This window comes from Triturus cristatus, chromosome 4_1 (assembly GCF_964204655.1).
Source record: "Triturus cristatus chromosome 4_1, aTriCri1.1, whole genome shotgun sequence".
Lineage (NCBI taxonomy): Eukaryota > Metazoa > Chordata > Amphibia > Caudata > Salamandridae > Triturus > Triturus cristatus.
The window spans coordinates 753,175,685-753,190,927 of record NC_140585.1 but is presented as its reverse complement, the minus strand read 5'-3'; the positions used below and the strand labels follow the sequence as shown (position 1 = coordinate 753,190,927).

General features: G+C 50.7%; 1 protein-coding gene across 1 annotated transcript in view; it reads left to right on the top strand.

The window, feature by feature from the left end:
- Nucleotides 1-15,243, top strand: part of UTP20 (UTP20 small subunit processome component) — a 1,051,825-nt gene that overhangs the window by 720,385 nt on the left and 316,197 nt on the right. Inside the window, exon 46 of the mRNA XM_085653318.1 lies at nt 14,803-14,969. Coding sequence (XP_085509444.1) covers nt 14,803-14,969 — 167 coding nt within the window. The remainder of the gene's footprint in view (nt 1-14,802; nt 14,970-15,243) is intronic.

The window sequence follows — 15,243 nt, the reverse complement described above, 5'->3', positions numbered from 1 at the left end:
CTTCCGCCTTTCGCCCCTTTCGTGGCCAAGGAAGGGGTGCCTCCTCACGTACGCCTAGCCACCAGCCGCAGAACCAACCTGCGCGCGGTCGCGGACGTGGTTTCCGCCGAGGCCGTTCTGTAGGACGACGCGGTCAGCCCACATCCACCCCGACAGCATCCGCCTCAAAGCCTTCCTAGTCCGAGCTTTCAGGCCCATTCCACGCCAGTAGGCGGCAGAGTTCGCCATCACCTGCTCCACTGGCGGTCCATCACATCGGACAGGTGGGTGCTGCAAATCGACCGAAGGGGCTACTCCCTCCCCTTCGAGACGACCCCTCCAGCCATGCCACCGCAGCACCACCGTATCTCGGGGAATCATTTGAATCTTCTCCACGAGGAAGTTTCGGCCCTCTTGGCCAAGGGGGCCGTCGAGCGCGTTCCGAGCCCAGAAGTAGGTCGTGGTTGTTATTCCCACTACTTTCTGGTTCCCAAGAAGGGCAAAGGGGGCCTACGCCCTATCTTGGACCTCCGGAACGTCAATGCCTTCCTCCGGAAGGAAAGGTTCAAGATGTTAACTTTGGCTCAGGTTCTAGCTGCCCTAGACCCGGGAGACTGGATGGTAGCGTTGGACTTGCAGGACGCATATTTCCACATCCCCGTCCTGCCGGCCCACCGGCGTTACCTGCGGTTCACGGTGGGTCAAGAGCACTTTCAGTTTACCGTGCTCCCCTTCGGCCTTACCAGTGCCCCTCGGGTGTTCACGAAAGTGATGGCGGTGGTCGCAACTCATCTGCGCAGATCAGGGGTTCCAGTCTTCCCCTATCTCGACGACTGGTTGTTGAAGGCGGGCTCGCCTCAGGCAGTCGTCTCCCACCTCCAGACTACGGCGGATCTCCTGCATTTGCTGGGATTTTCCATCAACGTGCCGAAGTCACACCTGAGTCCCTCTCAGAAGCTCCTCTTCATCGGAGCGGTTCTCGATTCGGCGCAGTTCCGGGTCTATCTGCCGGAACAGCGGGTCCGGGATATTCAGGCCCTGATTCCCATCTTTCGGCCTCTATCCTGGGTTTCGGTCAGGCTAGTGTTGCGGCTTCTGGGGCTGATGGCCTCCTGTATCCTACTAGTGCATCACGCCAGGCGGCGCATGCGGGCTCTGCAGTGGGACCTGAAGTTTCAGTGGGCCCAGCATCACGGCAACCTGTCCGACCATGTCTTGATCTCGGAGGGCACTGCACAGCAGTTGCAGTGGTGGCTCACGGACCGCGATTGGGTCACGGGCAAGAGCCTCTCCCTTCCCCAACCGGAGCATGTCGTAGTGACGGATGCGTCCCTCCTGGGATGGGGTGGCCATATGGGAGAGGCGGAGATCAGAGGCCTCTGGTCTCCGGCGGAGTCTCGTCTCCACATCAACCTGTTGGAGTTGAGAGCGATCCAACTTGCACTGAAAGCCTTCCTTCCCTCTGTCAGGGGAAGTGTCGTGCAGGTGTTCACGGACAACACCACCGCCAAGTGGTATTGCAACAAACAGGGTGGGGTGGGGTCGTGGACCCTTTGTCAGGAGGCTCTGCGCCTCTGGACATGGCTGGAACACCAGGGCGTCACCCTAGTGGTTCAACATCTGGCGGGCTCTCTGAACGCCAGAGCAGACGAACTCAGCCGCCGGTGCATGATGGATCACGAATGGCGTCTGAACTCCGAAGTGGCGCAAGGTCTCTTTCAGCAGTGGGGAGAGCCTTGGTTAGATCTATTTGCCACCGAAGAGAACGCGCAATGTCAGCAGTTCTGCGTGTTGGAATTTCCAAGGCGGCACTCGCTCGGCGACGCTTTTCGTCACGAGTGGAGTTGCGGTCTGTTGTACGCCTTTCCGCCTATACCACTTCTGCCCAGAGTGCTGAAGAAGATCAGGCACGACCGGGCCCAAGTCATCTTGGTGGCTCCGGATTGGGCACGAAGGTACTGGTATCCCGAGCTACTCAGTATGTTGACCGATCCTCCGATACGTCTGCCCCTTCGGGAGGATCTTCTGTCGCAGCAGCAGGGGACGGTCCTTCACCCGAACCTGTCCAGCCTCCACCTCCATGCGTGGAGATTGAGCGGCGGCAGTTGATGCCATTTGACTTGCCTCCTGAAGTCTGTGATATCATTCTGGCAGCCAGGCGTCCCTCCACAAAGACGGTATACGCCTGCCGGTGGAACAAATTTGTGGCATGGTGCACAGCAAAGGCTGTGGATCCCCTTTCCGCCCCTGTTTCTGAGGTTCTGCTCTTTCTTCTTTCCTTGGCCCGGCAGGGCTCTGCCCTGGGCCCTTGAAAGGTTATCTTGCTGCCATCTCTGCCTTCTTGCGGCTTCCTGATCAGCCTTCTCTTTTCAAGTCCCCTGTAGTTACACGCTTTCTAAAAGGCATTACTCACACGTTCCCTCCTGTCCCTTTTGTAATGCCTCAGTGGGACTTGAATCTTGTTCTCACATTTCTAATGTGCGCTCCCTTTGAGCCTCTTCATAATTGTCCTCTTAGTCTGCTGACGCTTAAGACTGCTTTTCTGGTAGCCATCACCTCGGCTAGACGGGTGAGTGAGCTCCAGGCTTTATCCTCAAAGCCTCCTTTTCTCTCTGTTCATCCGGACAAGGTTGTCCTTCGGCCTCGTCCCTCCTTTCTTCCGAAAGTGGTGACCCCCTTTCATCTTGGGCAGTCTGTCACCTTGCCCACCTTCTTTCCGCCTCCGCATCCTTCCAAAGAGGATGAGAGGCTCCACCGTCTGGACCCAAAACGTGCGCTCTCCTTTTATCTGGACCGCACGAAGCAGTTCCGGGTGGACGACTAACTTTTCGTTGGATACGTGGGTGCTAAGAAGGGGAAAGCTGTGCACAAACGGACCATCTCTCGGTGGGTCGTTTTGTGCATCAAAATTTGTTATTCCTTGGCAAAAAAGGACCCTCCTATTGGGCTGCGCGCCCATTCTACTCGGGCCACGGCAGCTACTACTGCTCTGGGACGGGGTGTCCCTTTGCAGGACATCTGTCAGGCGGCAACGTGGGCTTCGCTACACACGTTTGCCAGGCATTATTGCCTTGACAGCCAAGTCCGGATGGATGGCTTCTTTGGCCGTTCTGTCCTCCAGGACTTTCTGGTGTGATCTTGGTTCGCAGACCCACCACCGGGGATGGTATTGCTTGGGTATCTATTCTAAGGTGAGGAATCTAACTAACGTGTTTCTTTCAGATGAACAAGTTACTTACCTTCGGTAACGATGTATCTGTAAGAAACATTAGTTAGTTAGATTCCTCACCGACCCACCCATCCTCCCCGTTCTGCGAACTGACATCTAGGGTTAAGGTTATCCTTTTCAGGCCCCTAGATTTTATTTTTGGCTCTAGTGTCGGTCTTTGCATGGCTCTGCGTTCCTGGCGCGGAAAGCTATGTACAAGAACTGACGTCAGCGCGCGAGGGCGGCGTCTAAGTACTCCGACGTCATTCCGGCGCACGACGGCGGACGCGGAGCCGCAGACGACACCTAGCGACGCGCAAGGGGTATTGCTGACGAAAAATCTTCCGGATCCAGTCTGACGCCTGGGGATATTCTAAGGTGAGGAATCTAACTAACTAATATTTCTTACAGATACATCGTTACCGAAGGTAAGTAACTTGTTCTTCCAGTGGAGATTAAAGTCACCCAGGAAAATGTGCGGTACTGGTGAATTGACATTTGAAGAAATGATTTCTATTAACTCGTCGATGAAAGTCAGATTATCCCTCGGGGGGGTGGTAAAATAAATGAAGCTTGCTGGCGAGGCGCTTATCATCGGAGATATTGATACATAGATATTCGCAGAAGGTTAGAGCGACGGCGTCTACTTGCTTGACTGAGATTGTGTTACAATAAATGCAGGCTAGCCCACCTCCGGGTGCCACGTTTCTGTCTAGACGGATTAGGTCGTGACTAGGAGGAACCAATAGATCAAGGATGGGAGCAGAGGAACTGTTTAACCATGTTTCGGTGCGGAAGATAATGTCTAAATCATTCTCTATGATGAGGTCGAATATGTCGGGTGCAGGTTTACTAGCTGATCTGCAATTAATGAGAGCACACTTCATCTTGTTAATAGAATGGGTTAGGGTAGTCTGCTCTATGTTGATATTAGTGAGATTATCTCTGTTTACGGATCTGTTGTTGTGGGTAGTTCCCCTAAAGGGGTTGGTTTGAATGGATTGGATAGTGCCACATTGTGACGAATATTTATCTATTGCTAAGGTATAAGATAAGAGGAGGTCGTCTATGCCGCTGTCGGATAGTTCAACGTTTGTCCTCCTAGGCCAAGAGGGGGAAGGTAAGTTAATTTGAGTATTGTTGTCAGAGTTTAAGATCTTGGGGATGAAACTACTAATTAGTGGACTGATTTGGTTGCTCTGACTAGTTTTCTCGTGGTTTGAGTTCTCGGGGAGGAATCTGCTAGTTTGGAGACTGATTTGGTTCACAATAGCGTTGGTGGCTCTGTGCACGATTAGTATTTCATTGGTGATGGTAGATAGGTTATGCATCTCGGCCTTGAGATGGGCTAGGTGTAAGGCTAACTCATTGAATCGTGTAGACCAGACGGAGTTAGGAAGGTTAGTAGTATGTGTAGAGGGTGATCTGCAGGTAGTCTGTATGTGTGAGGAGGTTCTCCGGTTGTAAGGGGATATCCTTATTAGGGGTCGGCGTGGTAAGATGAATGAGATTTGTCGTGGGGTCCCAGTCGGTGTGTGGACTGGCCATAGTATGTTGTGTTCGGATGGGTGAAATGAGAATTGAAGGCGTTAATATCGGATCAGGCGTCGTGTTAGACAGAGGGTCCGGGGGATCTATGTAATCTAAGTTAGATTATAGTGGGGATAGAGACACTACGTGGGAGCAGTCCGGGTTGATGGCTTTATTCATGGTCGACGGGGATAACCGTGATGAATCATCAATGCCGCGATTGGGGGTTAAGATTAACCCTGTCCCTTCTAGGCCGGGGGATCCAGGTGTGGAAGCGACTGATGTGATGGGGTGAAGGAATCAGTGGGTGTGTCTGTAATGAAATGGTTGGTAGCGGCAGGCAGCCCAGTCCCTCCTGGGCCTTGGGACCCGATTGTAGTTGTGACCACCGTGGCTGGGAGGTTGAGCTGATTGGGAGTGTGAGGAGATGTCATTTCGGAGGAATTTGATATGGGGCTTTGTCATGGAATTAGGATGTCATCTAGAGACTGAAGATGGTAAGATGCGGGGAGTGTGCTATTCTTGCTGATTACTGCTTTCTTGAGAATAGGGAAGATCCTGTCTTAGATATCTAGATTGACGTCGGAGGCTTGTATAAGGATATGGTTATTGAGGTTTTACCGGCAGTCCCAGAAGATTTACAGGCTTCCTTGGCCCAAATCTTTGACAATGGCTGGGAGGCAGCCATGTTAGTCATCCACTCACGTCTAGACACCATTTGTCTAGGCAGGTCTATCGGGGCGAGCGTGGTGCTTCCATGCAACGCATGGGTGAGATCCACAGGCTTCTCTGGGAACATCTATGTGTCCTTAATGGACATGCCCTTTAATGGTTCCTGCCTGTTTGGTGGAGCATTTTGAGGAGAGCTGAGCCATGGCACACTCCTTGGGTCTTTCGGAACCAGTTCGGGAAAGCTCCCAACAGTTTCTCCCTTTTAGAGGATATGCCAGGGGCTTGGCATATTTGACAATGTCATGCTCCAGCACCCTCACAACAGGACCGCCTAGCCCAACAGACATTGTCTAGGCTATCAGGGGAGGGTACGGCCCAATCACCTGCCCCTCCGGCAACAGCCTGAAAACCTCTTTAGTAGCACGCAACTAGTGAGGTTGTCTGAGTCCTCTTGACCTGCTGGTCTCCTGCATCCCACTCATTGACCATGCCTGGTAGGACATGCAAGTTCCTCAGTGGGATGTAAAGTCCCCACCATCCAGGTGTCAGAGGAGACTGCAAAAGATCTGCAGCGGTGGCTGCTCAACCACAGTTGGATCAGTGGCTAACTCCTCTCCGTACCCCTACCCAGAGTTGACAGTGTGATGATGTATTACTACTGGGTTGGTGAGGCTGTCTGGGAGAGGTGGAGTTCAGGGGACTCGTATGTCCAGCAGAGACCCAACTCCACATCATTTTATTGAAGTTGTAGGTGATTCTCTTGCCCTTGAAGGCCTTCCTGTGCTTCAGGTTCTCACAGACACCACCATCGCCATGTGCTACAGTAACAAGCCGGGCAGAGTGAGGTCTTGTTTCCTGTGGCAGGGTGCTCTGCACATCTGGAACTAGCTCACTGTCAGGGCATTACCACTTGGCAGTACCATAAAAGGACAGCACGGATGTACTTGGCTGATAAAGCCTTGCGGATCACAAATGGCAGTTGTACCCAGAGCCGGCACAGGGCGTCTTCCAACAATGTTGATCTTTACACCACTGCTAAGAACGTTCTATGTCCATGCTTTTGCATGCTGGAGTTCCCAAAAAGGATGAGCCTCGGAGATACATTGCGTATAGGGTAGAGCACTAGACTCATGTACGACTTCCTGCTGCTACCTCTCCTGCCCAGTGTTCTGAAGAAGAGCAGGAATTACTGGACCCAAGCCATCCTAATAGCTCTGGGTTGGGCCAGGAGAGTATGGTACATGGAACTTCTGGGCTTGAGCGTCTATCCTTCGATCAGCCGAATGCTTTGGGAGGATCGTCTGTTGCAGCAGCAGGGCAGGGTCTTGTACCCATTCTTGTGCAACCTGTACTTCCATGTGTGCAGATTGAGAGGTGACAGTTTCCTTGGACCTCCCTCTTGAAGCGCTTGATGTCATCCTAGCCGCCATGTGCCATTCCACAAAATCTGGGGATGCTGGGCAATGGGATATTTTTGTGGCTTGGTGCCTATCTGAAGGTGCTCTCTTATGTGGCGATAAAGAAAATGGAGGCTCAGTGAAATAAAATACTTACCTCGGATCACTTAATTGGTATGGCAGCTGCAATTGATCATTGGATTTCTTGTTGCTTATTGTGCAGTTCATCCCCTTGCTGGTTATCTTTGTCTGTTAATCGTTAATGCTTTGTCTTCAGTTCTTCGTGCACGAGATTAGAGCATGGTGACAAGTAGAAGCCATATGAAAGCTTGGCTCATAATGGGATCAAGGGCCCAAGAAGATCTCAAGTGAGCCAGAGCCAGCGACCTTCCTCAAGGCTGCTTGGGCTTTCAGTGGAGCGCCCACCTCTGGTTTCACACCACTTAAAAAGATGAGCAGACAGAATGTTGGTCTTTTTGTCCATGCGCCCCTACTCCTGTCTTAGCCACCCTGACCCTTGCCTTCCATTGGAACTGTAGCACACACTAAAAATGGACAGAAAGAGAAAGAAAAAGCCAGATGGAGATTGCTGGTGGAGAGTACTCAGCTGTATCTATGTATCTGAATGAGACACGTTAGTGATAGATTCCTTACCTTAGAATATTCCCCAGGCGTCAGTCTGGATCCGGAAAGTTTCTGCTTAGCAGTACCCCTGCGCGCCTGCAGGCAGTGCCGTGCGGCTCTGTGCCCGTCACTGACGTCGTTCACGCCGGGACGACGTCACAGAGACTACTTAGGCGCCACCAATGCGCGCTGACGTCAGTTCTTTTTCCGCGCCAAAAGCGCAGATCCGGATTGAGCATGTACCTCGGTCAATTTTTGACCACTTTTTGAGACTTTTTGTCTTCTCTTGTCTCCTGGTGCACGTAGGGATGCCCGGCTTTAAGTCTTGCGGGTCATACCACCATAATATGTCGGTGGCGGTCCCCCATGATGTCTGCCTCTACTGCCTGGAGACCGACCACGACTCCCGGGATTTTTGGGACTGCCGTACCATGTCCCCGAAGGCATTACGGGAGTGGCGCCGGAAGTTGCTGGAGGTCCGGCACTCCTCTCACCGCTGCTCTGGGTCTCGGGGCTGCCCGCGGGACCGCGATCGTCGCTCCTCGGACTCTAAGTCTTCACCTTCAGATTCCGGTAAGCAACGCCATAAGAAGAAGTCGAAGAAGCGTGTTTGCTATCCGAAGTCCCCCCGTCGCTCTCCGGAGGCGGACGTGGGGGACAGGGGCTCCGCCCCTGCGGCTCCTCTGGAGCCTGTCAGTGCCACGGCCTACCCGCTATACCCGGGTCCGACGGTAACTCCCACACAGCGGCAAGAGTTTCTTGCTGCCATGGACCGCCTGTTTAGGCCTCGGGCTCCCGCCTGCGGGCCCCGCGGCCATATCCTGTTGACCCGGCGGCACCGCCTCAGGCGCCAGCCCCGGAGCCACTGGATCCAGCGCCTGCAGCTCCGGCCCTGGCGCCACAAGGTGCAACGCCGCAGGCTCCGGCCCCAGCGCTGCCCGTGGCTTCTGCCCCAGCGCCGCCCCTGTCTCCGCCACAGGCGCCGCACTCGGTGCCGTTTATCCCGCCCCTGCCTCGGTTCTCGGACCATCTGGTTCCGACCTGGGATCCTCATTGGGATGGGGCTCCAGTTCGGCCCCGGCCGGCGCCGCTCCCGACACCGTTGCGTCCCTCTCCGGCTCCGGTCATGCCGCCGCGACCGGCTCCTTCTACCCCGGAGCCGGATGAGGACTGGGACGGCTCCGAGGACCCCCTTGTGCGGTAGTGTGACTCTGAGCAGGATTGGTTGGATGACCTTCAAGACGTGGGTGAACTTGATGTGTCTTCTGACCCGGACTTTGCCTCGCCTCCGCCTACTATGGAGGAGGGTGTCCTGCTACGGGAGATCCGGTGCCTCAGCCGCTCCTACACCGCCATCATCCAGCTCTGCACGATCCAGTCTGTCTTTTTTCCCCACCCGTCTGCCCAGGGCCCTGTCCTGCAGACTGCTTTTCCTTCCTTGCCTTCAGTGTTGCTCCCTCCATCACGGGAGGCCCGGTGGTTGGACTCCTGGGGTCGTAACATTTTCGCTTCCACTAGTGCTGCTCTGCGTGCGCTCAATACACTTTGTGTGTTGGCCAGGGCTACCTCCGACCTGTGGGAGTCTGCGGAGTCCCTTCTGTCTCGCATCTCCCACAAAGGTGCCCGTGCTGATCTGCAGCACCATGTGCTGGATGGTCGGGAGTTAGCTGCATTTATTCTCCGTTCGGCCTTGAATGTCTCTGATTCTCTCGCCTGCGCTATGGCGAGTTCTGTTGCCCTCCGCCGCCATGCTTGGTTGCGGGTTAGCATCTTCCCGGAAAATATTTGGGAGCGTCTTGTTGACCTGCCTTTTGATGGGATTTTTTTATTTAACACCCATGCGGACTCCGCTATTCTTTGCGGGGCTCCATCCCCCTCCGTAAGCTTCAGCTTGTCGGTCCTCAGGTGTCTTATAGGAGGTGTTTATCCGACTTTTCTCTTTGGGCCTAGTGTTTCGGTTAGCCCGTCTGTGTGCTGTGTGTGGCTTGGAATGCTGTCAGGGTCCTTAAGTTGGCCCCTCTGTACTTTTGGCTGCTGGTTCAGCCCTTCAGCTTTTGTGGTGTGTGATTTTTGGTTGTTAGTGAAGCCGTATATGTCCTCAGGTTGGACCACCTGTGTATTGTTTTTGGCTTATTGGTATGCCGCCTGTGGTGATACCCACAGGTCCTTTTCTGTTCTTGACCTCTGCTGTGGGTTTCCCTAAATGGTGTTCCCCTGTTTTGTTTCGGGACGTGTCATACCCTAGGTGGGGTACTTGTAGGCTATTGTATAGCTCTGTCCTAAGCTGGGCGGGTGTGGATACCTTCTCGGGTCCCTCGCGTTTTCTGGCACTGTCTCTTATGGTGCTGTTCCTCACCATTCGCTTCTTCCCTTTCTGTTTCACTGATTTTTTTCGCACACTGTTCCCATTCTCTCACAGTTTTGTTTGTGATGGCTCCGCGTTGTGGCGCGGAAAAGTTCTCCGACGAAAACTGACTTCAGCGCGCCGGGGTGGGACTTATGTGACCTCGCTGACGTCACGTCCGCGGACAAAGTCAGGGCGGAGTCACGTTGTGCCGTCCCACGGCGCGCAGAGATGCTGTGGCAAAAAAATTCCGGATCCAGTCTCACACCTGGGGATAATTCTATGTTAAGGAATCTGCGGCTAGAATCGTCTCTACCAGATACATCGTTACCGAAGGTAAGTAACTTGTACATCACACAGCTTCACTCTCTCTGGCCTTCTCATTTACCGCCCTCCAGGGCCGGCCAGGACCTTTCAGAAAGCCCTAGCGCTTACCACATCCACTCTTGCCCTAGAGACAGCCAACTTTAGTATTATAGGCGATCTTAAGTTACATCTGGAACGCCTTGACTCCCAGGAGACTACCAACTTTCTGAGAGACATGGACGCTTGTCAACTAACTCAACTAGTAGAGGGCCCATCACATCTCGCTGGCCACTTATTGGATCCAGTATTTTCTAATATCCGCTCTCTCAAAGTCCACGCCCCCCTTCCCCTAACTTGGACAGACCACTGTCTTATCCATATGTGCCTTAGTCTAGCTGCTGCTCCTCGGCAGACCTCCCATCTGCCTTCTATGAAATGACCCTGGCACAAACTAGACGCACCTAGCTTTGTGTCCAGTTTAAAATCATCTCACCCCGTCTGGCCCACCGACTTGAAGGAAGCGGACGGAGCCTATAGGGGGTGGATCAACAACTCACTTGACCACTGCTTCCCTAAGAAACTGTCCTACGCCAAGCGCACGCAATCGCATGCCTGGTATAACGAGACCCTAATGATGGAAAAAAAACACTGTAAAACTCTGGAACGTACCTGGCGGCGTACCTACAATCCCATAGCTAAAACAAAATGTATAGGCAGGCTATTAAAGCCTACCTCAAACATGTTTAAAAGTCTAAAGCCGCATTCTACACCAATCTGATTTCATCGAGTTCTAATCCCTCCAAAACCATTTTTTCTATTATAAATGACATGACAAAACCCCCAGTAGGAACTAATAATCTCATATCTACCAACCTGCACTGCGAATCTCTGGCACGCTACTTCATCAATAAAGTAGAGTGCATCTACAATGCACTCAACTCTAGAAGGGCTGCCTCCATACTGCGGCTGCCCAATCACCCACCTGATCCCCCTACTCTCTACAAGTCTTACCATCCATGTCCTTCAAAGAGCTGGAAAGTCTGGCAGCAAAGGTGAAATCTGGCTCCCCTGATGATCCAGTAAAACCCGGCACCTTTAGGAAATTTCAGGACTGTATCTTGTCAGAGGGTAGGGAACTAATCAATAGATCGCTCCAGTCGGCAGGAATTCCTAAATCTTGGAAGCATGCCAAGGTAGTTCCTTTACAGAAAAAGCCATCACTGGACGCCCCTCTACTGGAGAATTTCCGGCCAATTTCCCTTCTTCCCTACTTGGCAACGGTCGTGAAATCCCACGTCAATATCCTCCTGACCAAGTTTTTGGAAGACAATGAGATTTTGGACAGGTCACAAAATGGGTTCCGGCCTAAGCATAGTACGCAATCCTCCTTGCTGGCAGTCACAGAGCAGCTGAGGACATCGCTGGACGAGGGCAACACCTCGGTACTGATCTTACTCCATCTGAGTGCGGCCTTCGACACGGTCTCCCATGAGATTTTGCTCCAACGATCGGGGTCAGTGGTAAGGCTTGGGCCTGGTTTGCGTCTTTTCTAGCTGATCGCTCCTTTCAGATCCACGCCCCTCCCTACATGTCCAGTACTTATCCCCTCAGCAGTGGTGTCCCCCAGGGCTCTGCCCTGAGCCCCATGTTGTTTAACGTATACGGCTGCCCTTTGGCCCTCCTGGCCAAAGCCCGGAAGATCAATATGATATCATACGCGGACGACACGCAATGCTATTCACTTTCACCAATAACCCAGCCCATGACCAACTGAAATTTCGTGTAGATGTCTTGGCCATCTCTGATTGAATGGCAGAAAACTACCTCCAACTGAATTCTTCAAAAACGGAGGTGCTTCTGGTTGGCCGGGACCACCATAAGTGGGACAACTAGTGGTGGCCCGCTGCACTGGGCAGTCCACCCCAACCAAAAAGCGCAGTTAAGAATCATGGGGTCCTGATGGACAACTCCCTCTCGTTTGAACTACACGACCAAAAGCTTTGGCCACCTACGCAATCTGAAACCCATTCTGGTTTTTTTTTACGCTTCTACCCGACAAGTGATCATTCAATCGGTGGTTCTATCACGTCTTAACTACTGTAACGGACTGCTACTGGGCGTAAATAAAACTGTCACAAAGAAACTTCAAAGGGCACAGAATGCGGCTGCCCGCATTCTCTTTGCCCTCCCAAGTATTGTCACACCTCCCATCTCCTGTACCGCCTACACTGGCTGCCCACTGAACAGAGAATTCAGTTCAAAACTCTTTGCACCACTCACAAGATCCTTCACGGCCAGGCCCCCGGATACTGCAGGGGCTCTGCACATCATATGTCCCAACGCGAGTACTGCGCTCCGCAGATCTGCATCTGGCTTGCACTCCTAGGGTGCGCAGGAGCAGAGCGGGGGGCCGCTCGTTTAGGTCCCTGGCCCCAGCCCTATGGAACTCTATTCCAATTGCGGCGCGCAGCACACAATATCACTGGGCATTTAGAAAACAGATCAAAACCTGGCTGTTTACATCCACCTAGCACACGCTGTGCGTGCTTGCTGCGTTTCTGTCCCCTAGGCTTTCAGAAACTGATAATACCTGGCTGTCTTTCCTTCTGGCTAGCAACCCTCACCTAGGCCACCCGTCCTCGAGCGCTGGGACGCCCCATTGCTGGGGTAGCCATGCGCTATGCAAGCACCTATAACATAACTTGATGAGAGTCAAGGAATTGGGACTGTTCAATAAAAGAACAGAGACAGTAGGCAACATGGGCTTCCAACACCTTAACCAAAAAGGGGAGCAGTGAGGTGGGATGATAGTTCGTAAGGACCAGAGGATCTGCGCCTGTTTTTATTGATAAGTGGAACTATTTCTGCTTCTTTAAAGGCTCAGGGGACAGAGCCGTGGATTAGTGAATCATTCAACAGAGAGAGGACAGGATCAGGACATGTATAGAAGGCTTCCCTCGGGGTATGCGAGGGTCATCTGTCGCCAGGAGATTCAGTATTCTAAGGTGAGGTATGTCCAGTTAGAGTATTCACTAAAAAGAGCATTATTGAAGGTAAGTAACTTGTTTAAGTACTCCATGCTTTTGCCTCCCTTTTAATTATAATTTCCTGTCAGGGGTTGGCAGAGCTGCTGAAAAGCTCAGAATGGGTTCAGTTCGTATACCCGCAACCATATTGTGTATTTAGGTGTTCCATACAAGGTGCAATAATAGCACAGCCATTATTTGGTGCAAGTTGTGTACTGACACAAAATGAATATGTGGTTGCAAAGAAAAGAAAGGTTCACATGCGATGAAATTGTAGTACACGGGTTTCTAAAAATGAAGCTGAGAGGTCCACTCTCTTTAGCTGACAGCCAATGGACTGTTCATTTCATTATGACGGTGACTAGTAAATCACGCCCAAACTCGGAGATAAATTCGACCTTACTCCTCACCTCTACAACCAAATCCATAGGTCTCACAATGACTTCACTACCCCTTATTCTTCATATTAACAAAATGGTGTTAGCTGTTAATATTGACCTCCACACTTTAAAGAAACTCGCACCCAAGTAAAATCAGCAATTCATGCGCTAATCATCTTACGGCTAGTTTTCAGTAATGCATTGAGGTAGGAGTGCCCCATTTATACTTTTCACCACTCAGTGGCTATACTCATTTCTTCCGTAAGGAAAGACCATATCTAAATGACCGATCAGTTACACTGGCTTGTCATGAATGCAAATTATAAATTCAAATCATACTGCCTCACATGTTAAGCGGTCAATAAAAAAAAAAAAAAGGCAACTGTATATCCAAATATCTCTGGTGGCCTGCTTGGCCTCCGAACAGGTAACCATTTTTCAATAGGACCAGCCACAAACATCTGACCGACTCCTGATTCTTACCCAACCCATCAGTCTTAAACCACGACTCTTCTGGATTCTTCTTAAACTTTATCTAATTTCATGTTTGATATGATGAATTTGAAACTCCCATTTTCTCTGCAACCATATTCTGTGTTCTTGGTGAAGCAAGCTGAGTCCACCTTTGATGTAGTTAAATTATAGGCAACTGTTAAATAAATTTCCAAGGGATGTTGGTAGTTTCGGACTATTGTCTTTCCAAGCAGAAATCAGAATTCCTGCTGTTAGTGGAACAAGGCTTTTTTGGAATTTAATGCTATTTTGTATGCTTTCTAGCTTGCTACTTTTGCAGGTTTTGTTCAGGGTTTAAGTGCCACAGGTTAACGTGGAAAAACTCTACATCAGTAATATACAAAAACGTAGCATCTTTTTGCACCTCAGCATGCACCGTCAACATGGCTAAAGCAAATGCTGCGAACATTACAAGCATGAGATATATAAGCTTAGTTGGAAAATCGTTTGTTGAAGGAGTGGCCACACAAAAACTGCAATGTTCATAAAACTGGTAAATGGTCTAATGGAAAAAGCAATGTATGTATTGCAAGAGAGACATATGGTGTACTGAGAATGCTTTAGCCAGTTAGTGCTATATGAAAAGAGGATGCAAAAAAATTATTAGTAAATGATATAATTAGGAATAAAAAATGTGATAAAAGTGACAGAACAAACGGAACATGTGCTTACGTTTTTGTGTGTGACATAATTTAACATTTAAAGAGGATCTCATCTTTAAATACAGCGAGCACATTATGAAATGAGTAAAAGATCATCTAGCTAAATGGTCAGATGTTTTAATTTCAAAATTAGTATTCTTATTGTCTTTCATGATCTCTAGATTCTGGAAAACACAAACAGCCTGAAGCTGTCTCGTAAGGTGCATGAAACATTACGTCGCATCATGTTTGGACTGATAGCAAACAAAGAAATGACAGCAAAATCTATCCTGCTTCTCAGCCATGGCTTAATTAGCGAAAATCTGCCACTGATCACAGAGAAAGCAAAGTGAGTTACATATCGTCAACCTTTTACAATAGTGCTGTTCCTGCTTGAAGTGACCTTGTTATTTGCTGGAATGTTGCACTTTTCCCAATTGTATGCAGAAAATATTTTAAGGTAAAATGTATCAATAGGAAAATGTTGCTGGAATAACTTTCAGGTTTTAATAGATGTAAAAAAAATATATTGTGCTGCTTTCTCAGACCTTTGTATCTTGATTTCCCATTCCAATTGCTCCCTTCAAGGGAGCACACCTTTTTGGTGCTAGCAGAGAAGATGA